The 27,916-nt window shown below is 43.0% G+C and overlaps 1 protein-coding gene across 2 annotated transcripts in view; it reads left to right on the top strand.

The window, feature by feature from the left end:
• The window catches only part of ccar1 (cell division cycle and apoptosis regulator 1), a 70,103-nt gene extending 47,133 nt beyond the window's left edge, over positions 1 to 22,970 (top strand). For both annotated transcript variants that reach the window (XM_073027181.1, XM_073027182.1), the window contains exons 18-25: positions 5,865 to 6,119; positions 7,567 to 7,705; positions 15,527 to 15,612; positions 15,930 to 16,070; positions 16,728 to 16,854; positions 19,981 to 20,166; positions 20,942 to 21,147; positions 22,610 to 22,970. In XM_073027181.1, coding sequence (XP_072883282.1) covers positions 5,865 to 6,119; positions 7,567 to 7,705; positions 15,527 to 15,612; positions 15,930 to 16,070; positions 16,728 to 16,854; positions 19,981 to 20,166; positions 20,942 to 21,147; positions 22,610 to 22,669 — 1,200 coding nt within the window. In that variant the 3' untranslated portion in view covers positions 22,670 to 22,970. The remainder of the gene's footprint in view (positions 1 to 5,864; positions 6,120 to 7,566; positions 7,706 to 15,526; positions 15,613 to 15,929; positions 16,071 to 16,727; positions 16,855 to 19,980; positions 20,167 to 20,941; positions 21,148 to 22,609) is intronic.
• Positions 22,971 to 27,916: the final 4,946 nt, after the last annotated feature.

The following is a 27,916-nucleotide window of genomic DNA, read 5'->3' as shown; positions in this document are numbered from 1 at the left end:
GGAGAAAGTGCCAGGGAAAGGTGCAATGATGTGGTTAGGGATGTTAATGAGGAGACATGGTTAAAACTAGTTTGATTACAATAATTGAGAGGGGCAGTATACATTTAAAGTTACTGGAGTACACAGTGAACAGGAAAGGTCTGTTTCATCTAGCAGAGAGATTGATGTTGAAAAGATGACTAATGTTAATTTGGCAAAAAAAATTAGAGAGGAAGCCAGGAACAATATTTTCACCAGAAAATAGTGAATTTAGACTCATTGTCTAAAAGACATGCAATAACACTCAACACACCATACTTAGAAGAACACTTGTTGCCATAACCTTTGGAAGTAGAATTGGCTTAGAAGTCCTCTGATCCTATTAGATTCTGTATATCTGTTTGCCACCAGCTTACAAAAGTTTAAAATTCCCCTGTTTAAACCTCCTGTACCTTTGTCAGGTGATTGCTTGATTGTAGGCCAGGTGCCTGTACATTTGAGCCTTAAATCTTTTAATATTTCATGATTATGTCATGAAAATCTCCAGTATAATACTGTAGCGATGTGCTACGCGCAGCGCTGAAATTACGACACGGAGTCGGTAAACTGCAACCACGGAATAAGTTTATTTCACAAACACAGTCTTGCTTAAAAGCCTGTCTCCCCCCACTCGAAACTTGGAGAGGCACGTAACTGAAACTCCCTGAGGCTATGTATCTTTGTCTCTGGCTCTGGCTAATTGTCAGCCGGTTCGAGTGTGCTAGTAATTGGGTCGCCACATAACCCCCCCCCCAGAACCGGCGGTACACCCCCCAATGTCCACAGTCTGGGCCGGGCCCTGTTTGGGAGGTCGGCCTCTGCGCCGCGGTGCCGGAAACTCGACCGGTTGCGCCAAGTCCACGTGGGCCGGTTTGAGTCGGTCCACCGTGAAAACCTCCTCTCTCCCCCCAACGTCCAGCACGAACGTGGACCCGTCGTTTCTGATCACCGTAAACGGCCCCTCGTAGGGCCGTTGCAGCGGTGGCCGATGCCCGCCCCGGCGTACAAACACAAACTTACAGTTCTGCAGATCTTTGGGTACGCAGGTCGGGTGCTGCCCATGCTGCGAAGTGGGTATGGGGGCCAGGTTACCGAGTCTCTCGCGTAGTCTGCCCAGGACCGCTGCGGGTTCTTCCTCTCGCCCCCTTGGGGCTGGTATGAACTCCCCAGGAACGACCAGGGGCGCGCCGTACACCAACTCGGCCGACGAAGCGTGCAGATCGTCTTTGGGCGCCGTGCGGACGCCGAGCAGGACCCAGGGAAGCTCGTCCGCCCAGTTAGCTCCTCGCAGGCGGGCCATGAGAGCCGACTTCAGGTGGCGGTGGAAACGCTCCACCAGTCCGTTCGACTGTGGGTGGTAGGCAGTGGTGTGGTGCAGCTGAGTCCCCAACAGGTTGGCCATCGCTGACCAGAGGCTGGAGGTGAACTGGGCGCCTCTGTCGGAGGTAATGTGGGCCGGGACACCAAAGCGGGACACCCAGGTGGCGATCAGCGCCCGGGCGCAAGATTCGGAGGTGGTGTCGGCGAGCGGGACCGCCTCTGGCCATCTTGTGAACCTGTCCACGATAGTCAGGAGGTGCCGCGCCCCGCGTGACACAGGCAGGGGGCCCACGATATCCACATGAATGTGGTCGAAACGCCGGTGGGTGGGGTGGAACTGCTGCGGCGGGGCCTTGGTGTGTCGCTGCACTTTGGCCGTCTGGCAGTGCAGGCACGTTCTGGCCCAGTCACGGACCTGCTTGCGGAGTCCGTGCCAAACGAACCTGCTGGAGACCATCCGGACGGTAGTGCGGATGGAGGGGTGGGCCAAGTTATGAATGGAGTCGAACACGCGTCGTCGCCAAGGTGCCGGGACGACGGGACGGGGCTGGCCGGTGGTGACGTCACAGAGTAGGGTCCTCTCACCTGGGCCTACGGGGAGGTCCTGGAGCTGCAAACCGGAGACTGCGGTCCGGTAACTCGGGATCTCCTCATCTGCCAGCTGTGCCTCTGCCAGCGCCTCAAAGTCTACCCCTTGGGAAAGGGCGTGAATGTTAGGACGAGAGAGCGCATCCGCCACGACATTGTCCTTACCCGAGACGTGCCGGACGTCCGTCGTGTATTCAGAGATGTAGGACAGATGGCGCTGCTGGCGGGACGACCAGGGATCGGACACCTTTGTGAATGTAAAGGTAAGCGGTTTGTGGTCCGTGAACGCGGTGAAGGGCCTACCTTCTAAGAAGTACCTGAAATGCCGGATTGCCAGGTATAGCGCCAACAGCTCCCGGTCGAAAGCACTGTACTTGAGCTCGGGTGGCCGCAGGTGTTTGCTGAAAAACGCCAGGGGTTGCCAGCGGCCCGCGATGAGCTGCTCCAGTACCCCACCGACTGCCGTGTTAGAGGCGTCCACCGTGAGGGCGGTAGGGACGTCCATTCTGGGGTGCACTAGCATCGTGGCATTCGCCAAGGCATCCTTCGTTTGAATGAAAGCGGCGGCGGACACCTCGTCCCAGGTAATGTCCTTGCCCGGACCGGACAGCAAGGTGAACAGGGGGCGCATGATCCGGGCAGCTGAAGGGAGGAAGCGGTGGTAGAAATTGACCATACCTACGAATTCCTGCAGGCCTTTGACCGTGGTGGGTCGGGGGAAATGACGGACCGCATCCACCTTAGCGGGCAGAGGGGTTGCCCCGTCTTTAGTAATCCTGTGGCCCAGGAAGTCAATGGTGTCGAGCCCGAACTGGCATTTGGCCAGGTTGATCGTTAGACCGTAGTCACTCAGCCGGGCAAAGAGCTGTCGGAGGTGGGACAGATGCTCCTGACGACTGCTGCTGGCTATGAGGATGTCGTCCAAATAGATGAATGCGAAGTCCAGGTCGCGTCCCACCGCGTCCATCAACCGCTGGAACGTCTGTGCGGCATTCTTTAGGCCGAACGGCATGCGGAGGAACTCGAAAAGGCCGAACGGGGTGATGAGAGCCGTTTTGGGGATGTCGTCTGGATGCATCGGGATTTGATGGTATCCGCGGATTAGGTCCACCTTGGAGAAGATCTGCGCGCCGTGCAGGTTGGCTGCAAAGTCCTGAATGTGCGGCACAGGGTAGCGGTCCGGTGTTGTAGCCTCGTTCAGCCTGCGGTAGTCGCCGCACGGTCTCCAGCCCCCTGTCGCCTTGGGCACCATGTGCAGGGGAGAGGCCCATGGGCTGTCAGACCGCCGTATGATCCCCAATTCCTCCATCCGTGTAAACTCCTCCTTCGCCAGTCGGAGCTTGTCCGGGGGAAGCCGCCGAGCGCGGGCATGGAGGGGTGGTCCCTGGGTCAGGATGTGGTGCTGTACACCGTGTCGGGGCATGGCTGCCGTGAACTGTGGTGCCAGAACCGATGGGAAATCCGCCAGGACCCTGGTGAAGTCGTTGTCGGACAGCGTGATGGAGCCAAGGTGAGGGGCCGGCAACTGGGCTGCACCCAGGGGGAATGTCTGAAAGGTCTCGGCGTGAACCAGTCTCTTCCTGGGCAGGTCGACCAGTAGGCTGTGAGCCCGCAAGAAATCCGCACCCAGAAGCGGTTGGGCTACGGCGGCCAGTGTGAAGTCCCACGTAAACTTGCTGGAGTCGAGCCGTAGCTGCACCGGACGGGTGCCATAAGTCCTTATGGTGCTGCCGTTCGCGGCCCGTAGGGGGGGACCCGGCGCCCTGCTGCGGGTGTCGGAACTCGTCGGAGGTAAGACGCTGATCTCGGCACCGGTGTCGACCAAAAACCGGCGTCCCGACTGTTTGTCCCAGACATACAGGAGGCTATCCCGAAGGCCAGCCGTCGTAGCCATCAGCGACGGCTGGCCCTGGCGTTGCCCGTGGAATTGGCAGGGCGGGCGACAGCGGCGGGCATCTGCGCCCCACCGCTGGTGGTAGAAACACCAGTGTTCGTTGGGCTCCACAACCCGGCCTCTGGGTTTAGCGGGCTCTGCGGCCGGGCCTGGACTGGTTTGCTGCTGGGAGCGTGGCCGGGTGATCTGTGCGATGGGCGCCCCACTCACCTTCTTGGCATTCCACAGCGCGTCCGCCCGGGCTGCCACCTTCCGGGGGTCGCTGAAATCCGCGTCGGACAGCAGCAGGCGTATGTCCTCGGGCAGCTGCTCCAGGAATGCCTGCTCAAACATGAGGCAGGGCGTGTGTCCGTCGGCCAGAGACAACATCTCATTCATCAAAGCCGATGGAGGCCTGTCTCCCAAGCCATCCAGGTGCAGTAAGCGGGCAGCTCGCTCGCGGCGGGAGAGCCCGAAAGTCCTTATGAGCAGGGCTTTGAATTCCGTGTACTTGCCGTCTGCCGGGGGAGACTGTACGAACTCCGCAACCTGGGCCGCTGTGTCCTGGTCGAGGGAGCTCACCACGTAGTAGTAACGGGTGTCCTCTGAGGTTATTTGCCGAACATGGAATTGGGCTTCTGCTTGCTGAAACCATAGGTGAGGTTGTAGCGTCCAGAAGCTTGGCAGCTTCAAGGAAACCGCGTTAACAAACGCAGCGTCTGCCATCTCCGGTCCAAAAAAACGGTTGGACCGTCGGGGTCACCAATGTAGCGATGTGCTACGCGCAGCGCTGAAATTACGACACGGAGTCGGTAAACTGCAACCACGGAATAAGTTTATTTCACAAACACAGTCTTGCTTAAAAGCCTGTCTCCCCCCACTCGAAACTTGGAGAGGCACGTAACTGAAACTCCCTGAGGCTATGTATCTTTGTCTCTGGCTCTGGCTAATTGTCAGCCGGTTCGAGTGTGCTAGTAATTGGGTCGCCACAATACCATCTTTTTGATCAATTATGTTGTTTCATCGGAAATTGCTAACTCTATCCCTCCATGTTGTCCAGTAGTAGTAGTAGTAGTAAGTAGTAATGCAGTTACTCAAGCTGAGTATGATGTTCTCCGAAGAAGTTAGGTGAGCATCGTTGGTGGATTGGCTTTCGAGCCATATACTCTTGTGCATTGTGGCTAAGTGTGAGTGGTGGTTGTGGTACCTTACCCAGTAGATCTTGTGTATATTGGAGTCCATCGAACATAACTTTTCTTATTGTCCCATTAATAATACCAGAGCTCACAAAATGAAACTGATTTTCCCCCTCACTGTTCCTTTAGCAATCTGGTCATCCTCCTAAGCTACACATGGTCTTGGTAATAATGCAAAATAAATTGACTGTTGAAATCTTCTTCCTTTGTTTACCAACTTCAACCTGGTACAATTTTAACAGGACCTCTGGCATATTTTTAGTGCCAATAATATTTCAGGCTAGTTGGACATAATTCTGAACTAGGCACCAGATCAAATTCAATTCAAACTCTTTCCATATTTTGTGAAATTCCCACAACAATCATGTTTATTTTCATTTCCCCCTTCCCATTCTGGACAGCACTTCCTCCATCTGTCCTGGCAATCATTATTCTTACTCTGACCCATTGAACCCATTGCCGTGATTGTTTTCCACTTTGTTCCCCCTTCCCTGTGCACCATCAGTCACAGCACCCTACTCTGGTCTTGCAGCCCAGCAGTGTGATTGTCAGCACCAAACTGCCCAGGTCCTTCACCCCCCACCCCTCCAACATAATGCATCAATGTCTTCAGCACTCAATCCAACTTGATGGTACTGCATATAAAGCCAGTTCATAACATAGCTTCTCACAGAAGTCTTACTCTTAACAAACCCCCACATCCTCCAGTTGGGAAGCATGGCAGGCTATCCTATAACAAATACTATTTGTATATTACTTTTGGAGTTTTTTATATAAACTAAAATACTTGAGCATGCACAAAGCACTACAGGTAATAGAGGCTTGTGGCAGCAGACCCTTCCCTCACTGTAATAAATTTCTCTTTGCAGGTATCTCTGTTCGCTGAACTCTTCAATGAAATGCTGCAGAGAGACTTTGGATATCGAATATACAAAGCGCTAGTTGCACTCCCAGAAAAAGATGACAAAAAGGAAAAAGAGAAGAAAGAGCGGAAAGAAGAGAAAAAAGAAAGTGAGAAAAAGGAGAAAAAAGAAGAGAAGGATGAAGAGACAAATGAGCCAAAGAGCAAAAGAAGAAAATCAGGAGATGAGAAAGATAAGAAAGAAGATAAAGATGGAAATAAGGTACTGTTGCTTTTGATTAAACAAAGGCATATTGAGGCTATAATTCCAGTTTATTAAATATCATAGGATTAGTTATATTAATTGTATCTATGCACAAGGAAGGGATTGTCCAGTCTGATGCTCAGCCAAACACGAGACACCAGCCCCCATTCAAATGCATTTATTTCACCTGGAACAAGGTCAGTTACACAGGGCAAGGGAGCAAATACTGAAAATACCTTAATCCTGCCAAATAATTCTCTCATTGCAAATTTGAAATCTTGACAATAGGCAGAATGGTACAGCTGGGAGAGGACTGTGGCAGCAGACCCTTCCCTCTTAGCCGAATTCACTGCTTCAGTAACCCAGGGCATGTCCTGGGTGGTGGGCATCCTTCATGATGGATGCCAGCTTTTTGAGGCGTCACCTTGTGAAGGTGTCCTCCATCGTGGCAAGGCTAGAACTGCCCATAAAGGAGTTGGCTGAGTTTTCACAGGATGCTGAGATTCCTGTAGTATGCCAGGGCCTTTGGGTGAAGTTCCTAGTACCCCTACCTGTGATGATGGTGTAGCTGAGTTGATAAGTTCAAACTCATTGTAATAGGCATGCATACAAAGGCTATAAACACCACTAAAATTTGCTTTTTGTATTGCACAACGGTAATTACAAATTTGACAAAGATAAGATACATAAATTATACATTACTTGACACAACAGCGTTAGTTAAATAAAAAAATAGCTTGAGGTAGAATGTTTTCTCAGGCTGGTTCAGGAACCTAATGGCAGTAGGGAAGAAGCTGTGGTTGAATCTTGATGTGTGGGTCGGGTAACTCCTGCCTGATGAGCTAAGAGGGGAGCTGGAACGGAGTAAGAGACAAGGGGAGGGGAGAATTACCAGAAGTTAGAGAAATCAATGTCCAGACAGTATGAGGTGTTCTTTCTGCAACCTGATGGCATGAATAGTGATTGATAACTTTTCTCCCTTTAAGCTCTTCTCTCTTTCTCATCTGCTCATCACCTCCCTTTAGTGCTTCTTTCTCTCTCCCATGGTCCACTCTCTTTCTTCAGCCCTTTACCTCCTCCACTTATCACCTCCCAGTTTCTTACCTCATCCATCCTCCCCCATCCACCCATCATCCCCTCACTCCACCTTCTTATTCTGGCTTCCTTTCCTTCCTACCCAGTCCTGATGAAAGGACTCTGCCCGAAATGTCGCCTGTTTATTCCTCTCATAGATGCGTGACCTGCTGAGTTCCTCCAACACTTCCTTTGGTGTATGTTCCTCAAGATTTCTGGCTCTTGTGTTTGGGATTTTTGTTGTTTGGTTTCTTTGATTAAAACTGGAACATACAAACCTTAAGTATATAACAATTCATAATGCCTCTTATTTTTGACTATAGTTAATAACTGGTGAAAGTGAAACACTTCATGAGCTTTGAAACTAAACAATATTTCAATAACATTTCAGAAAGAAGAAAAGGACAGAGATGAGAAAGATTTCAGAAAGAGGAATGACTCTAAGGAAGATGAAGAAATGGAGGAGGATGCCAATCTGGATGATTATGATCCCTTGGATGCAGATGATGCTGAAGATGAAGATGAAGATGGTAAAACTTAGAGCAGTGCTGGTAGATGTTAGTTGATCAAACTTATTTGCTTTCCGTGTGCATGAGAGGAAGAATGTAAATTTCAAAAGGTGGAAACTAGTAAGGAGGTATGACCTGTACAAAGAAATAGGACCCAAGGGGTTCAATATCTTTGTGGGCAGGTTTTCTAGAGCTGTTGGAGAGGGTTTAAACTAATTTGGTAGAGGGATGGGAAACCGGTGAGATGGCTGAGGATGGTGAAGTTGGTATACAAGCAGATGCAGTGTGTAGTGAGACCGTCATGAAGGACAGGCAGAATTGTAGTCAGTGGGATAAATTACAGTGTAACGGGGACAAAATCGAAAAGGGTGATGAATACAGGACTGAAAAAGTTACGTTTGAAAGCCCACAGTATACAGAATAAGGTGTTCTTGTAGCACAGCTAGAGATTGGCTGGTATGATGTGACCATCACTGAGTCAAAAGGACTCAGGTAGGCAGAGGGCATGGCATGGCTCTGTTAGTTTTTTTAAAAAAAAGAAACCAAATCCTTAAAAGAGGTGTAGAGTCCTTGTCAGTAGAGTTAAGAAATCGCAAGGGTAAAAAAAATCCTGCTGAGATTTATATACCGACCTTTGAACAGTGTGCTACAATTTACAGCAGGAAATAGAAAATGCATGCCAGAGGGGCAGTGTTACAATAGTCATGGGGGATTTCAATATGCAGGTAGATTGGAAAAATCAGGTTGGTGCTGGATCCCAAGAGAAGAGAGTTTGTACAATGCCCATGAGATGGTTTTTTTTTAGAGCAGCTTCTGATTGAGCCCACTCAAGGAAAAGCTATTCTGGATTGGATGTCGTATAGTGAACTGGATATGATTAAGGAGCTTAAGGAGGCAGTGATCATAATGTGATAGAATTTACCCTGCAATTTGAAAGGGAAGAACTGAAGTCTGATATATCAGCACGAAAGAGGAACTGGCAAAAGTTGATTGAAAGGGGTCACTTACAGGGATAATGACAAAACAGCAGTGACTGGAGATTCTGGCAGCAGTTCGGAAGGCTCAAGGTAGACACGGCCCAAAGAAGAAATATTCTGAAGGTAGGATGATGCAGCGATAGCTGACAAAGGAGGTCAAAAACAACCTAAAGTAAAAGAGAAGGCATATAATAGAGCAAAAATTAGTGAGAATTTTGGGGATTGGGAGGCTTTTAAAACCAACAAAAGGCAACTAAAAAAGCCATAAGGAGGGAGAAGATGAAATATGAAGGTAAACTAGCAATGATATCAAAGAGAATACCAAAGACTTTTTTCAGATATATAAAGAGTAAAGGAGACAAGAGAAGCTATTAGACCACTGGAAAATGACGCTGGAGAGGTAGTAATAGAGGGCAAGGAAATGGCAGGCGAACTGAATTAAGTATTTTGCATCAGTATTCACTGTAGAAGACACTAGCAGTATGCCAGAGGTTTAAGAGACCAGGGCAGAACTGAATGCGTTTGCTATTACTAGAGAACGTGTTTGGGATGCTGAAAAGTCTGAAGGTAAATAAGTCATCTGGAGCAGATGCAACACACCCCAGAATTCTGGAAAAGGTAGCTGAAGAGATTATGGAGGCATTAGTAATCTTTCAAGAATCACTAGATTTCAGCATGATTCCACAGGACTGGAAAGTTGAAAATGTTGAAAAGAAGGGGCGGAGAGAGAAGAAAGGAAATTTTAGCCCAATTAGCCAGATATGTGTAGTTGGGATGATGTTGGAATCGATTGTTAAGGATGGGCTCTCAGGATACTTGGAGGCACGTGAGGTTTCCTTAACGAACAGTCTGATAGAATTCTTTGAGGGGCAAAAAAACAAGCAGGATAGACAAAGGAGAATCAATGTATGTTGTGTACTTGGATTTTCAAAAGGCCTTTGACAAGGTGCTGCACATGAGGCTGCTTAACAAGATAAGAGCCCATGATAAATGCAGAAGATTTATGAAGTCTTCCACTCCACTCTGATTGTATTGGTGCACTTATTCATGATGCTATTGGTAGGAGTGCTCACCGCACATTCTAATTGAGATAGTCGCATCTTCATACCAAAGACATCCTGTAAAGAAGTACTGGGTAGTATTATAATTATGCTAAATGGGTTGGACTTCGAACAGAGTTAGTAACTCAAAAATGGGCATTTACACTGCACCTTATCAACAACAGAAATGTACACTAACACAATCTTATATATAATGTGTATTAAAATGCCCCTTAATGAAACATTAGCATGAAGCCAGAGCGTCAAGCCAGGTTCCTTGTGAAGTGCTAACAACAAACATACCGAAAGTAGCTATAATCAAAGCTTACACAAAGAAAACTGGTTGAAGTTGATGGAAGTCAGTTGTCCCAAACCCAAGGTATCATTGCAATAGTTTTTCAGGGCACTGTCCTCAACCCAACCATCTTCAGCTGCCTTTTCAATTGCTTTCCTTGTGTTAAAAGGTTGAAAATTGTTTGTTTCCTGTTCATCCACAACTCCTCTGGAAATTAAAGTCCATGCATGTCTAGAGAAATACCTAGTCAACATTCAGGTATTATCTTTTTAATGACAATCTCCAATAAGAATCTCTAATAAACAACCCTTGATATTTGGACATTATTACCACTATTTAAGAAGCCAAGGAATATGGCTTAATGCAGCCACATAAATGCCATACCTATTAGAAACCGGTCAGTGGCAGGATACCTTGCACTATGTGATTTGTCTCATGATATCCAAAATCTTTCCAACATTAATCAGTCACAAGTCAGGAGTCTGATGAAATGCTCCCTAATGACTTATTTGTGTTGCAGCTCCAACAATCGAGAAACTTAAACCATCCAGGACAAAGCCTGCTCATGTGTCACCTCATTTGTGCCCTAAACATTTCATCCCTGCATTATTGATGTTTTTTATATATATATATATATATACAATCTACAAAATCTCTTAGTGAACATCTCCCGAATCTGTGAAAAGACAATGCCCATGGGTACGAGTGAAAGGGCACGAGTACACCACTGCCCATGGGTTCTCCTCCAAAACACCCAATCCAGTTGAAGAAAACTGTCCACTACAAGGGTAATAAAGTCTGGACAGTATATCCTGTGCTCACCAGTCATGCACACATCCTAAAAAAAATGGCATTTTAACAAATACATAAGGACGTAATTATGGCAAATAAAGCTACAAGAGGAAATAACTGTCCGTGTATGTTATTGGAGAAATGATGGCAAATTATCTTTAAAAATGGCAAATATTGTGCTTCATGTTCACAGATATAAATTGTTCAAAATAGAAGGGGTAGGAGAAAGGGGATGTTGGATGGCAGTACTGATTTGTCAATACATTGTAAAGCTGGATCAAGGGTATTCTTGAGAGACAAAGTGAATCCATTTGGTTTGAGTTGCAAACAAGAAAGTTGTTATTAAGTGAAAACTCATTAGCAAGCTATACTGGAAATGCCTGACTTTGAGTAGATCGGTCGTCTGGTCTTGGTTGGTCCCAGGTTATTAATGAAGGATGAGAAAGGTAGAAAGAATTACAATAATCTTACAATCTTCCCTATGTAAAAAAAAAAGGGTGTGAAGAAAATCTATTTAAGCAGTAGGTGGTAATGACTTGTAACTTCTACTTTTGGAAATGAGAGTTGCAACTCAGTGACTTCAAAGTGAAATAATTAGGGCATCACAGTAGTGTAGCAGTCAGCACGACACGATTACAGCTCGGTGTCAAAGTTCAATCCTAGCATCCTCTGTAAGAAGGTTTGTTTGTTCTTCCTGTATGCGTATGGTTTTCCTCTACATGCTCCAGTTTCCTCCCACAGTTCAAATCAGATATATACCAGTTTGTAGGTTAATTAGATATTGTAATTTGTCTTGTAATTAAGCTAGAGTTAAATCCAAAGGGTTTCTACAGTTATATTAATAGCAAAAGGATAATGAAGGATAAAATTGGTCCCTTAGAGAATCAGAGTGGACAGCTATGTGTGGAGCCGAAAGAGATGGGGGAGATTTTGAACAATTTCTTTTCTTCGGTATTCACTAAGGAGAAGGATATTGAATTGTGTAAGGTAAGGAAAACAGGTAGGGAAGTTATGGAAACTATGATGATTAAAGAGGAGGAAGTACTGGCGCTTTTAAGAAATATAAAAGTGGATAAATCTCCGGGTCCTGACAGGATATTCCCTAGGACCTTGAGGGAGGTTAGTGTCGAAATAACAGGGGCTCTGACAGATAGATTTCAAATGTCATTAGAAACGGGGATGGTGCCAGAGGATTGGCATATTGCTCATGTGGTTCCATTGTTTAATAAGGGTTCTAAGAGTAAACCTAGCAATTAAAGGCCTGTCAATTTGACATCAGTGGTGGGTAAATTAATGGAAAGTATTCTTAGAGATGGTATATATAATTATCTGGATAGACAGGGTCTGATTAGGAACAGTCAACATGGATTTGTGCATGGAAGGTCATGTTTGACAAATCTTATTGAATATTTTGAAGAGGTTACGAGGAAAGTTGACGAGGGTAAAGCAGTGGATGTTGTCTATATGGACTTCAGTAAGGCCTTTGACAAGGTTCCGCACGGAAGGTTAGTTAGGAAGGTTCAATCATTAGGTATTAATATTGAAGTAGTAAAATGGATTCAACAGTGGCTGGATGGGAGATGCCAGAGAGTAGTGGTGGATAACTGTTTGTCAGGTTGAAGGCTGGTGACTAGTGGTGTGCCTCAGGGATCTGTACTGGGTCCAATGTTGTTTGTCATATACATTAATGATCTGGATAATGGGGTGGTAAATTGGATTAGTAAGTATGCAGATGATACTAAGGTAGGTGGCGTTGTGGATAATGAAGTAGGTTTTCAAAGCTTGCAGAGAGATTTAGACCAGTTAGAAGAGTGGGCTGAACGATGGCAGATGGAGTTTAATGCTGATAAGTGTGAGGTGCTACATTTTGGTAGGAATAATCCAAATAGGACATACATGGTAAATGGTAGGGCATAGAAGAATGCAGTAGAACAGGGTGATCTAGGAATAATGGTGCATAGTTCCCTGAAGGTGGAATCTCATGTGGAGAGGGTGGTGAAGAAAGCTTTTGGTATGCTGGCCTTTATAAATCAGAGCATTGAGTATAGGAGTTGGGATGTAATGTTAAAATTGTACAAGGCATTGGTAAGGCCGAATTTTGGAGTATTGTGTACAGTTCTGGTTACCGAATTATAGGAAAGATGTCAACAAAATAGAGAGAGTACAGAGAAGATTTACTAGAACGTTACCTGGGTTTCAGCACCTAAGTTACAGGGAGAGGTTGAACAAGGTAGGCCTTTATTCTTGGAGCGTAGAAGGTTGAGGGGGGACTTGATAGAGGTATTTAAGATTATGAGGGGGATAGATAGAGTTGACATGGATAGGCTTTTTCCATTGACAGTAGGGGAAATTCAAACAAGAGGACTTAAGTTGAGAGTTAGGGGGCAAAAGTTTAAGGGTAACACGAGGGGGAATTTCTTTACTCAGAGAGTGGTAGCTGTGTGGAACGAGCTTCCAATAGAAGTGGTAGAGCAGGTTCGGTATTGTCATTTAAAGTAAAATTGGATAGGTATATGGACAGGAAAGGAATAGAGGGTTATGTGCTGAGTGTCGGCCAGTGGGACTAGGTGAGAGTTAGCATTCGGCGCGGACTAGTAGGGCCGAGATGGGCTGTTTCTGTGCTATAATTGTTATATGGTTATATAAATCGATGTGATGCTGGGTGGCTCAGCTTATGGGCCACAAGGTGCTGTTCTGTGCTGCATCTCTAAATAGATAAAGAATTAGATAGCCACTTGGGAATATCTGCAAGGCCAGAGGGCTAAATGGGGGGGGAGGATTCAAACTGACTGGATTTCTCCAGAGAGGGGAGTGTAAATTCAATATATTGATTGGCTCCTTCTGTGCCATTGGAACTGGACATTTTTAGTTCTGAAGAAAAGTATTTTTGGCTTGTGATATTTTCATTGATAAAGGAAGCTGAAAGGTGATTTAACTTGGGTGATTTGGGAAGGATCTAAATAAAGTAAATTAGAAGAACCTATACCCCTTTGCAGAAAATTTCAAAAACAAGTAACATGGATTTAATGTAAATAGGGAAGTTAGGAAATAAGTTAGGATCACCAGAAGAGAGTGCTTACTTAGTGTTTAGAACTTGATGTCCAGACAATGGCAGAGGCAAAACCTTCATTACATTTGTAAAACAAAACAAAACTACAGATACTCCAGATCTGATGAAGGGCCTTGGACTTGAAATGATATTTTTTTTTGCATATTTGTGAAGTACTTAAATATTCACATTCAGAACCATAACTGTGAGAGTGTATTGACTGGTTGCATCATGGCCTAGTACGGAAATACCAAAGCCCTTGAACAGAAAGGCCTCCAAAAGGTAATGGATACAGCCCAGTCCATTATGGGTAAAGCCCTCCCCAACATTGAGCACATCTTTATGGTGCGCTGTCCCAGGAATGCAGCATCCATCATCAGGAACTCAGTGTTGTATATGATTATATATATTTCAAAGTACATTTATTATTAAAGTATATATACTGTATGCAACCTTGTGATTTGTTATAAATTTACTTTGATAATAACTCTGAACTTTGATCATTTGCAGTGCTATTGGGCATGTGCTAGAAGATGTGATTAAGCTGATTAGGTTTTTTTTCAACGAATTGGTTGCCTGCTGTGTTTTAAGTTTTCCACTCAATCACTTCATCATCATTCACTAGAAGACTAGCAGTAGCCTTTGCTTATTGCCTTTCTGTTAAAACCTCCCTTATCAGCCAAATGTATACACAATAGACTGTAGATGCTAGAGCTTGGAGCAAAAAACAAGCTGCTCTAGGAACAGAAAATTGAGCAGCATCTGTGGGGGAGATGTCCAGATAAAAGGTCGTGATCTGAAGTGTCAGCTGTCCATTTCCCTACAGAGGTGTTGTTTGACCCACTGTGTTCCTCCTGCAATGGTTTTACTGTGGCTCATAAATACATAGAATTTATTTCTGAAGCTGCTTCAGTCATGTGCTATAAGATTATTAGCTGCAATTTCTTCAGAGTTCCAATCAAAAGTTTACTAATATACAGCTTGTACAATTTCTTGAGTGAAAAACAGGTGTTTTCTCAGTCCCTGCATAATCTCTAAGAAAAGATGTGCTGGCATTGGAGTCCAAAGGAGGTTTATGAGAATGATTGTGGGAATGAAAGGGTTAATGTATCAAGAGCGATTGATGGTTCTGGGCCTGTATCCACTGGAGTTTAGAAGAGTGAAGGAGGATCTCACTGAAAATTACCAAATATTGAAAGGCCAAGATAGATTGGAATTGACAAGGATGTTTCCAGTAGTGTGTGAGTCCAGGACCAGAGTGTACAGCCTCGGAATAGAAGGAGGTCCCTTTAGAACAGAGATGAGGAGGAATTTCTTTAGCTAGAGAACTGTGAATATATGGAATTTGTTGCCACAGACAGCTGTGGAGGCCAAGTTATTGGGTATATTTAAAGCAGAGTTTGATTGGGTATTTCATTAAGGATATCAAAAATGAGGAGAAGGCAGAAGAATGGGGTTGAAAGGGTAAGTAAATCGGCCATGATTGAATGGTAAAGCAGACTGGACGGGCCAAATAGCCGAATTCTGCTCTTGCGTCTTATGGTCTTAACAAATCCTTTGGATTATCTGATAGTAATTACTACCCTGGTATTATTGTGCATTAAATTGTGCTGCACTCTTCCTAAATTCAAATATTACTCTGAGCAACTTCATTTGAAATATTGTATTAAATACTCTTACTCTCAACAGATAGGTATGATGAAGACAGTAGAGATCAAAAGGATGACAGACGAGAAGCATCAAGGAGATCCAGAGATCCCACATCCAAAGATAAGGTATGGAGTCAATTTCAGGCAGGATCATGATGAAATAGGATGTTAGATGTGTTGACCTTGCCACATTGTGTCTACAGTATTCCTGGAAGAGAGCGTTTTCAACTCAAAGCGGATGGGCATGGTCAAGTTACTTGTTATGGGATAAATGGTCAGTTTATAACTTCACAGGGTGAACAATGATAAATATGCCTATAGCTGTTGAAGTCTCATTTCTTGAACATGCTAGTATGTATGCACTAAGTAATACAACAGTCAGGCTTGAACTAAGCCATCTGGTCATTTATAAAATTTGACTTCGTTTGTTTTGACTCTTTAAGGAAAAGAAGCAGATGTTCACATTCAACAAGGATCTCCTTCTTGCATTTGTTTATTTTGATCAAAGTTACTGTGGTTATCTGCTGGAGAAAGATCTTGAAGAAATTATCTATACTCTTGGACTCCACCTTTCACGGGCACAGGTACGCTTCTCTGTCAGGTTGTTTGAATTTGTGCAGTTGCAGTCCAGGGAACTTGTGTACTTCACATTCACTAATGGAATCCATAAAACAAGAATATTAGCTGAGTAAGAAAACCCACTGTAACTAAAGATTCTCTGTCAGACACAACTAAGATCCCTATTAGTTCTGCAGGAGAAGCCATGCAGTGGTTTCTCAGTTGTGTAGAAGTCTGGTATTTACATTTCCCAAGAGCAGAGGTTCCCAACCTGGAGTCCATGGACCCCTTAATGATATTGGTCCATGGCATAAAGAAGTTGGGAACCCCTGTCCTAGACGAAGAAGATTAGGATTTCTAGCTAAAGATTAGTAAATTCACACCCTGAAGTGTGAGATGATCTCAGCTGGGCTTCCTTTGAACTCTGTCTTTGGGCAAAAGAGGAAAGATTCGGATAAAATAGTTAAATCCCATTACTCTACATTGATCCTTTCTGTATGTATCTTAAGATACTGGACTGCCTACAAATACTTCTGTTTAAAGTCTTGTACTATGAATTAAAGAAAGCTAAAATTGGAGAATGATAGATAACCTATCAAGAGCCAAGACTATCAGCAAAAGGATGCTGGAAAAAACAGTATTCTGGTACTGATCAAGAGTTTTTGATTTTTTTTTCTTACCAGGTTAAGAAGTTAATTAATAAGGTGGTACTACGTGAAACTTGTTCGTACAGGAAGCTAACAGATGGCAGTAAAGATGAAGTCAAAGTACCAGTGACAGAGAGCGAGGTGGAATCTGACCATTTGCTGGGTACTGGACTACGTTTATTGTATATGTCCTCACAATAATCCATTTGACCTCCTCATGTTTTGTACCAAAAATGCATTGCTTCATGCCATAGTGCAATACAGCACTTCCCTTGCACATAGCCTCCTAATCAGTTTGTCTATCCAAATGCTGGTAGATCCTGTCTCTCAGAATTGCTCCAATAACTTCCCACTACTTGTGTCAGACTGAATACTTAGTTGTTCCCTGGCTTGTACTTGTTGATAACCCTTTTAAACAATGGAACAACATTAGCCACTTTCCTGTCTTCAGACATTTCACCAGTGGCCAGCCATGAAACAAGTATCTCAAGGGCTTTACAGTTTCCTCTCTAGCCTCTCGCCAAATCCAAGGATGCACTTGGTCAGGCCCTAAGACCTGTGCACCTTAATGTGCTGTAAAGCTGCAAGTATTTCCTCCCTGTTAAGGTGAATGTTCTCCAAAACACCACTTGTTTCCTTTATCTTTAGAGCAACCATGCTTTTCTCCTCAGTAAACAAGAAGTGTTCAACACCGACCCCATCTTCTGTGGTTTAAGGCATAGACAGCCCTATTGATCTCCGAGGCCTTTCACTCTTCTTATAGCTGTGGAATGTCTTGGAATTTTCCTTAACTATACCTGCCATGCTCTCTCTGTCCTCCTGATTTCCCTCTTAAGAGTATTCTTAATCATTTTATTGTTATCATTAGCTAGATCTTGACCACCTAAATCCAACGTATGCTTCCTTTCTTTTGACCAGAGCCTCAATATCTCTCATCCAGCCGATGTTCCCTAAACAGCCATGTTACACTTGACTCTAACAGGAACACGCTGCTCCTGGACACCTGATATCCCACTCTTAAAAACCTCCTGTGTACCCTTCGTTCCATTCCCTTCCCTTCAAACGCGCTCACCCAACCAGCGTCTGCTAGATCCTGTCTGGTTCACCTCGAATTAACCAGGCTCCAGTTTAGGTCTCTAACCTGTGGAACTACCCTGTTCCATCACTATCTTAAAACTAGAATTAGGATCACTAGACCTAAAGTCCTCAGTGATTGTCACTTAAGTTACCTGCACTGCCTTGTTACTCAGACGAGGTCCAATACTGCACCCTCCTTAATAGGGCCCTCTATATACTGACTCGGGAAACTTTCCTGGCCATAAATTCCACCATGCCAAGGCTCTTAATACCCTGGACAGTCTAGTCAGTATGGGGAAATACAATTTTCCCAATAATACAATTCTTATTATTCTTACAACTACCAGCAAAATATCTGTGCACCTGCACCCTAAGTACTCACTATTGGAGGAATGGAATCTATAATACAGCCCCACTAGAGTGAACTTTCCCCTTCTTTCCGAGTTCTACTGATAAGGCCTCACTAGATCCCCCAAGAATGTTGCTTTTAAGCACTGCTGTTCCATCCTCCCTTATCAGAAAGGCTGCACCCCTCCTGGCTTACTTGAGTCTCTTTTACACTCATAGCATCCGTATCCTGGAATATTGAGCTGCCAGTCCTGCCCTTCTCTCGGCCATATTTCTATTATGGCTATAACATCCTTGTCCTCAGACCCAATCCACACTAAGTTCATCAGCTTTGCCTGTTAAACCTTGTGCATTGAAATAAATGCAGATTAATTGATTATACTTTTCCCTGACTTTACTATGCCCCTGGCTATCCTGATTACTTGACTTTCTCTCATTGGTTCCCACTTTATCCTGTGATATGTTCCTGCTCAGTCTCACCCCTTCCCCCCTCTCAATCTTGTTTAAGCCTTCCTGTGTGGCACTATCAAACTTCCCAGTAAAGACTTTGGCCCCTTTCTGGTTCAAGTCAAACCCATACAGGTCTCCTCTACTTCAAGAGTCCCAATGGTCTACAAACTTGAATCCTTACCCCTTGCACCAGCTGTTCAGCCACAAATTCATCTGCCTTGTTCTCTTTCTGAGTTAATAGCATTTGGCACCAAGAATAATGTGGAGGTCACTACCATTGAGGTTCTGCTTTTAATTGGTTGGAATTAATTGTCAATTACAGTCAGCCCTCCTTATCCGCGGGGGATTGGTTCCAGGACCCCTCGCGAATACCAAAATTCGCGGATGCTCAAATCCCTTATTCAACCTGTCTTAATCCGGTGGACATTAGGACCCGGCGCCAGAGCTCTGAATCCACAGTGTTTCTGTTCACGAAAATAATCACAATCACGATTGAAAATAAAGTGGAAATAATAAAGTGATCGGAATGAGGTGAAACGCCATCAGTCATTGGAAAAGCGTTAGGCTACAGTCGGTCAACAATCAGAACAATTTTAAAGGATAAAGTGAGAAAGGCTCTGCCCCGATGAAAGCTACAATTATTACTAAGCAACACAGTGGTTTAATTATTGGGTTTTAGGGTTTTGAGTTTTTGATCCTCCATATCAACCTGGCACGGTGGGGAGTGCACTAGGAAGCGATCTGTCCCGAGTCCCGAGAACTTCCATTCCCGAGCCTGGCGCTGAAACATACGTTCTTAAGTGTTTTATATGCATAGAAAGGTAAACAGTGGTGGATGTGGGTAATTTGCTGCAAAAATTACAAAAATGTGAAAAGGCACAAGCAGAAACAGAGCTTAAAGCACATGCAGCAGAAATCTGAAAATAAGGATTAAGGTTAATGAGCCAGTATAAAATTAATCCAATTTAATTTCTAAATGAATGGAAGCATAATAATAAATGTCTGTAAAACCTTACTTGACTATCATAAAATACTGAACTTTGTACTCCATTATTTGTCTGCAACTTTTACTTGATTCCCAAGTGTAAATACATAGTAAAAAAAATTGAGAGCATTGGTGATCATTGCATCTAACCCCCTAGTTAACTAGTTTTTACTGAAAGATTGTTTACCTCAAATGTTTACTGCGTTTTCTCTTTCCACCATCTGCTGCATACTTCTACCATTTCTCTACTTATTGAACTTTGTGCTTTCGACAAACTCAAACCATTCCCAGTCCCTCAATGTTTGAAGTTACCCAAATTCTTTTCCATAAGATAATTACAGAACAGGGAATTAACTTTCATCCCATCACAATGAGTTAAATTTTGAATCTAGGTTGTGTAGATAACATTATTCTTTGTATCCATTTTAGGAAACAAGCTGTTGTTGCCAAATCTAATAGTAAAACCAGAAGCCAATGAAAAGACAGAAAACAACAATCTGATAGTGTACAATGGAACAATGGTGGATGTGGGTAATTTGCTGCAAAAATTACAAAAAAGTGAAAAGGCACGAGCAGAAATGGAGCTTAAAGCACAGACTCTGGAGGCAAAGATCGGTAAGAAAATGGTTCTGTTGCTGATCATATTTCACCGTCAGTGTCCTCAGTCAATCTCTTGTGACCCAACCTTTCATCAATGTTATTTAATAAAAGTTCTGATTCTTGGGGTAATGTTCTTTGAGCTTGATGATCTGCATCATCTCACCCAAGTAATGAGTATTGACAGATGACTGATCAGCATTGACAGTGAGTGTAAAGAAACTTATCTCCATTTATTTTCTTCTTCAAGCCTTAATGCCTGCCCTGTGTGTCAACTCTCAACTTGCTGTCTGTTAAGTGAAATGTGCTGTGTTGAAAGTTCTGTATCATTCCATGATTACAAATTTGAATATAGAACACTACACCATAGTACAGGCCCTTTGGCCCAGATGTTGTGTTGACCTTTTAACCACCTCGAAGATCAATCCTACCCTTTCCCCAATGGATTGTTGCTGATATTTTGATAGTGGATCATAAATTTGATCTTGTGAACCTATTGACCCATATTTCTGACCTGTTGATAACTTGTAGTAGTTTCAGAAAGATACAGATAAAATACTGCAGATGCTGGAGATCAAAGTAAAAGAAAATGTAGAGTGTACTCCAAATGTCTGGCAGAATCTGCAGAGAGAAAGGGTGCAGATTCAGATCAGTGACTTCAAGCAGTTCTGATGAAAAGTCATTGACTTCCCAGTTCTTGCTCCACTGTCTTTCAGGTTATTTCTGATCAAGTGTTCACCCAATTAGTGTCTTTGACTAGGTAAAGGCATAAATTTGATCTTATTTTGTACAGAGGAAGGGAAAAAGCAGATATCTAATATGGAAACTGCCAGCAGAAGCTTGTCTACAGAAATGAAAGAAAACAAGAAATACCTGGCCCGAGCTGAGGAAAATCTGAAAGTGTATGAGGAAGCCAAACTGCGTTTTGAACAACAGTTGATTAATACCAATAAGAAACTGTCATCAGTTATGGAGGAAATTCACAGTGTCCTTAAAAAGGTAAATATGGATGTTTGCCCAGTGTTATCCCATCGTCACAAGGATGGGAAAGAATGAATTTCCACTTGTATAAGTCATTCATGTCTGAAGAACTTCATAAATAAATGCATTTGAAGTGTGGTAAATGTTTGCAAAGTGCTTTTGTTTTTCTGCAATGTATTCGGGTTGTCTATGCGACCAAGGTGTCTCCCTGAGCTAGTCCCGTATCCCTCAACCGTTCTTATTTATATATTTATTTAATACATTGTAATTGTACACACTTCTACCACTTCATCTGGCAGCTCATTCCATATACCTGCCACCCTTTGTGTGAGGGAACAAGATGCCCTTTTAAATCTTTCCCTTCTCATCTTAAACCTGTGCCCTTTACTTTTAAATTTCCCTATGCTGTGACCACCCACCTTGCTACACCATTCAGGATTTTATAAACTTCTATATGATCACTCCTCAGCCTCCTTTGTTCATGGAAAACAGCTCCAGCATATCCAACTCTAAAAATATTTTGAATTTCATTCCTTGTTCCTTTCTGAATAGCAGCAAGAGGTATCTACAAAGGAGGCACAGTATATGTGTTAAAGGCTTTAAAAATTACATTATTAGAGTTATATAAAGAATAAAAATACAGAAAGAATTATTTCTAAAGTAATAAAAGAATTAATAATAACTTTCAAGCCACCCACAACAGTACACTTCCAGGGAACCATAGATCTCCCCTCTTGCCCCCCCTCTCTGCTCCCTAGAGAAGATTTCCACTTGCACAAAGAAATTGCTTTTTTTCACCCTTCAGGATCCTTCAAAATCATTCATTAACTTTTAACCCAGTACTTTTCCAGATAAACATGTTTCTCCCCCATTATCTACTCTCAAGGTTGTAGACTGGTAGCCAGTACGTTTTCCAAACATTGCTGTAGACTAGTTCCCTTGTACTTTTCTCAAAACATTCCAACATCCCAGACTATCACCATTTTCTCTTACAAACTTCCATTTTGTGCTACACATTTGAGCATATACCTAAAAGGAATCAGAGTTAACTCTTTCCTTACAGCATCCAATTACAATCTCTTGTAACTCAACTTCTCTAGTCCTAGCAATATCCTTGCGAATCTTTTCTGCATCTTTGCTTGCTTAATCACATTACTGAGGATTTTTTTTTTCTGTTTTTGTCATTGTTTCCTCTAGTAATTTCCTGATCTTGAGCTGTCAGAGTCTGCACAGCAAAATCTTCGGGCAGTTGGTTTAGAGATCATTACAGCAGTCTTAGTCCTTTCTTTGTAAGACAGGATCCAATCTCACAAGTATATGCACCCAGCAATTTATGTGCATCTCTTATCTCTGCACCTTAAATTAATATTTGATATTTAATCAGATGTCCATAAAATTTGCAGCATCTCTTAGGTGACTTTTTAATATCTGATTCAACTGGTTTCTATTTAGTTCATTATATTCCTTTTTTTTTAAACAGGGGGAAATCTCAGATGAAGACAAAAGTAAAAAGTCAAAGGAAAATGGAGCACCTGCATGATGTGGATGTGTGATGTAGATACCTGGGTAGTCGACCATATTGTTATAAAATGATTTTACTGCATTGCAGTTGGCTGAACTACTGCATGTGTAATGGATTTTTGTAGTTTCGGGGTGTGTTTGTAGAAAAAAAAGATGTACAGAGTTCTGATAACTGTGAACTGTTTAAAAAAAAAAACTAGCAAAGGTGGAATTCCTAACTGCTTCAAAGATTAGTAGTTAATCAACTGAAGATACCTTTGCATTGCTAAATGTTTTTAGAAGAACATTAACTTTTTATGTTAATAAATTACAAGAAACCAGATGCTTTAACTGGTCATGTTGTATTCTCCAGCTGTATGGAGTTTCAAACTTTAAACACCCAATTACTTAAATCAGTCATGATTATGCTTAAACTATGATCATAATTTCACTGTAAATGGTTGTGAAGATAACACTAAATGTATTAGATAGAAAAATCTGCATTGGTTAATAGTGGCGGGGTGTGGGGGTGGTCTCTATCTACAACAAAACATCTGTGTAAAATATTTCATTCACTTAATCACCGCGATCCCAATTAGGCAGATCAGGGATGTGCATGTATTGAGGTCACCAAGCATCCTTCTGGGATCTTCAATTCAGTATGCAGGAGGCAGAGGTTAGATTGAAATTGTGTGTCCGCGATTGGGCCTGTAGCATCAAAGAAGCAACCAAGTCAGACCAGAGCCCAGACTTGCAGTCTCATACTCTAGAATCTGGTTCTAGAGTGTAGGATAAGAATTGGATAAAGCTAGAAATCATTAATTGGTATTTTAGAATTAAAACATTTTAACCTGTTGCAAACTATTGCTGAAAATCGCATTACTGTGACTAGCCTCTAACCAGTGCCAAATGCATTGCTGCCAAGTATTTAATGTCATCTCGTGGTCGGGTCTGATGAAGATATCAAAAAGTTCCATCTGAAATGAAAACAAAATGTTGGAAACAACCAGGAAGTCTAGCGGTGTTGGTGGAAAGAGAAGCAGTCTTGTTTCTCAATCTCAGGCCCAGCTGCACTACTATCAGTCGGGTAATAAGACCAGTCTAGCATTCATTCGCCTATCCCTCTCCAGCACCCTTTCACACTTAACACTACTTAAAGCTACTAACATTGCAGCTTATAGGTGCACTATCCATGTTGCAAAGTGGAAACCCACTGTTCTCTTATTTATTTTAGCAATACAGCATAGAGTAGGTCCTTTCAGCTCTTAGAGCCACGCTGCCCCAGCAACCCCTGACAAATCTAATCCTGGGCCCATTTGCAATGACCAGTTAACCTACCCGGTACATCTTTGGACTGTAGGATGAACCTGCTGAGGAGATTTACAAGGATGTTGCCTGGATTGGAGACCATGCCTTACCAGAATAGGATGAGTGAACTTGGCCTTTTCTCCTTGGAATGACGAAGGTTTAGAGATGTATAAGATGATGAGAGGTATTGATCATGTGGATAGTCAGAGGCTTTGTCCCAGGGCTGAAATGGCTAACACGAGGGGGCACAGTTCTAAGGTGCTTGGAAGTAGGTACAAGGGGCGTGTCAGAGGTAAGTTTTTCCACACAGAGAGTGGTGGGTGTGTGGAATGCACAGCTGGCAATCGTCATGGAGATGCATACAATAGAGTCTTTTAAGAGACTCTTAGGTACATGGAGTTTAGAAAAATAGAGTGCTATGTGGTAGGGTAATTCTAGACAGTTTCTTGAGTCAGTTATGTGGCTGGCACAACATTGTGGGCCGAAGTGCCTGTAATATACTGTAGATTTCTATTTCTATGAAACTGCAGTACCTGGGGAAACCCCATGCATTACACGTGGTGGGCAGACAGAAACTCCGTACAGAATGACACTGGAGTTGAACTCCAAACTCCAGAATGGCCCAAGCTTGAATAGTGTTGTGCTAACCATTGCACTACTGTGGGCCCCCCCCCCCAAAAAAACACAGTATTTCAATGGTGGGGTCAAAAAGAACCAATCTCTAAACTCTTCCAATTGTCCAGCAACAGGTAAGCAGCACAAACCCGTCGATGAATCAACTGTTTCGTGCTGGTGAAATACCAAACAAACTCCAAAGAAATTCCATGCTGCCTCTTTTTGGGATTTGACCTCCTGCCTTCTCATCCCATTGATATATTCCTCCAACAACAATGTAATATTATTTATAATTCCATGTTTTCATGCTGTCATTAAATTTTATATATTGCTCCTTGGTCACAATCAGTCCCAGCAAAGGTGCATCTAAATAATGCTTTCAACATGCAAGCAAAGCATAAACACAAGATTCTGTTGAAGACTCCGATGAAAGAACAAAGTGTAAGCAAGAGATTCTGATGAAGGGTCAAAGCATAAACAAGAGATGTTACAGATGCTGGAGATCTTGAAGAACAAGATTGTTGAAGGAGATGCCAGCAGTAGCATCTTGTATGCAGACAGATTACTGCTAAGGCCAACAGAGTCCATGATCAGTTGTGGCTTTCTGCTCTTCAAATTTATTAGCAGCTGATGTAACACCTATTATCACTTCTCTTCATTGTCACTTGATTGAGTGCCTTTCTTCTTTAACTTTCTATAACCTGGATAGCTGATAGCTGATGAAAAGGATAGGGAAACTTTGTCCCTTGACCTTACACCAATAGCCACCAGCTCAGAAACCTGCAAAAGATGTTCTATTGGCTGTGTGTGAAAATGTTAGAACAAGTAGTCCTTCTGCTAACACCCCATAATGAGGTCACACACAGGTACTGTCTTGGACAGAAATTGGCAGCAGAATAGGATGATGGTGAGGTGCCGTCATTATGAAAACATTAGTCCAGCAAATGGGTAAATATATATGAGAGGAATTCAAAGCTGAATTGCATCAATTTTAATGAAAGAAGTCTTAACTAGTAAGGGAGGCGAATTCAAAAGAACTATGATGTTACAAAATCACTGAGACCTGGTTGAAGGATGGGCAACTCAGTGTTGGGGTACATAATTTTCAGATGAGATGTAAAAGAGGAGGTGGCATATTTTTTAAGATGGTCATTGCTAAATATTGAGTGAGGATATCTCATTCTTCAAACAAGGCCAGATGGATTAAGATTAGGAGCAAGCAGGGTGTTGTCACTTTGCTGGAGTGTACAGTCAATGAGTTTTAGTACTAGGAATTTTAATTTCCCAAATATTAACTAGGATTGCCTTACCATGAAGGGGTTAGTAGGGATGGAATCTTTGAGGTCTGTCCAAGAGAGCTTTTTAACACTAGGTAAATAGACCAATGAGGAAAGCAGCTTTGCTGGATCTCGGGGAATGTGGCCAAGTAGATGGAAAGAGCTTTTTCAACAAAGCGGCCAGCTCAGTATTTTTCAAAATGATTATGGGAAAAAGATGGGTATGGACCAAGAATAAAGGTCTTAAACTGGGCGAAGACCAATAGCAAAATAAGGCAGAACTTTGCAAGGGTATACTGGGAGCATCTACTTCGGGTAGTCAGCATCTACACTGTGAGAAACATTCAAAGGAGAAGCAGCAAAAGTTCAGGGCCAACATGTTCTTGTAAGAGTAAACAATCCAAATGCTGGCAAATGGGATTATCTTAGATAGGGCAACTTGGTCAGCAAGAGTCTGTCCCATGCTGTTTCATTTTATGAACTGGTTGGTCATATGACCTGGAATGACAATTTAGGTTCTGTACCTGTGATGTTAAATGACAATTAATTTGAAAGGGGAAGTTAGGAATAAGGATTTGTTTTGTTTCACACAAGTGGTGTGGACATCATTGGGAGGTCAACATTTAATGATCATTCTTAGTTGCCCTTGAAGATTGCTTTCTTAGCATCTGCATTTTACATGAAGGTATTTTAGTTCTATTTGGAAATGAGCTACAACGTTGTAACCTCAAAAAATGCTGCTGTATTTCCAAGCTGTTGCTTTTTTTTCCTCCTAAATTATGGATTTGAAAGAATCCGATGGGATAGATAACTCTGTAGACTTGGTGCACATTGTGTACTCTAGGTGTGAGGATCCTTATCAAAAGAGTTCGTGGATGATGGCAAATTGAAACTGCACCCATCAAAGCCATTGGAATCAAATGTCAGGAAGTGAATACATTTGATAGGTGATATTCAAGTCTAGAGATGGTGCCGCAGTTCGGGGTTGAATTTCTCCCAGTTTGTGGGATGCTGGTAAACCATCCATATACTCCACCTGGCCACTCTCAGAGTTTTGCAATAACCCCGGAAGAACATTGGCATGATAAATACAAGGCTGGCAGTGCCTGATTTAAAGTCCCAAACATCAAAAAGGTTCAACTTTATTTGCCATATGCATTTAATAATTATAAAGAATTATATAAAATAAAGTTAGAGGTTAAAATACTGATATCGAATAAAATGTGCATATCAGCCATGTATTTACAATGTAACCGTCATTACAAAAACTGATTTAAAGTACAGTGTAGTGATGGGGTGGGGGCTAACTAGAATGATCAGATTAACCGCCTGGGGGCAGAAACTTGGTGTGAAGAAAGATGGTGTGAAATTTTTGTTGTAATAGTTCTATTGTGCTTTCCAGAAAGTACTTTTGGAGAAGGCGGTTTGCAGGATGGGTAGTGTCCGTAATGATTTTTTTCTGTCCATTTCTTTATCCCAAGCCCTGCAGTGATGGTAGACAGTAGCCAGTGACCTTCTCTGCTGACTTGTTTGCTGCAGTTTTGGTGCAATGAGAGGTGACCTGATAGAGGTGTATAAGATGATGAGAGGCATTGATCGTGTGGATAGTCAGAGGCTTTTTACTCAGAGAGTGGTGAGTGCGTGGACAACGGTGGTGAAGGCGGTTACGATAGGGTCTTTTAAGAGACTTTTGGATGGAACTTAGCAAAATAGAGGGCTCTGGGTAAGCCTAGTAATTTCTAGGGACATGTTCGGCACAACTTTGTGGGCCGAAGGGCCTGTAGATTTTCTATGTTTCAAACCAGGCAAGTTAATAGCAGCAACATGATGAAGAAAGCCAAGAGCCTTTTGGTATATAATGATGATAATGAACACTTCCTAAATCCCCGTGGTCAGGGTTTAAAACCTCCTTGCAATGTAAAGCCTTCAAGAACCGGTCTGTTTTGAAACTGAAAAGGCGCTTATAAATACAGCACCCAAAGAATATCAAATTTGTGCTGTAGCTCTGAAACACCGTGGTTTGGAACCCTCTATTCCATTTCGAATATGTTGTGCTGTTTAGTGGGTCAGTGTGATTATCCTGGGAA

The sequence above is a fragment of the Hemitrygon akajei genome, chromosome 23 (genome assembly GCF_048418815.1).
Source record: "Hemitrygon akajei chromosome 23, sHemAka1.3, whole genome shotgun sequence".
Taxonomy (NCBI): domain Eukaryota; kingdom Metazoa; phylum Chordata; class Chondrichthyes; order Myliobatiformes; family Dasyatidae; genus Hemitrygon; species Hemitrygon akajei.
This window is presented reverse-complemented; position numbering and strand designations above follow the sequence as displayed.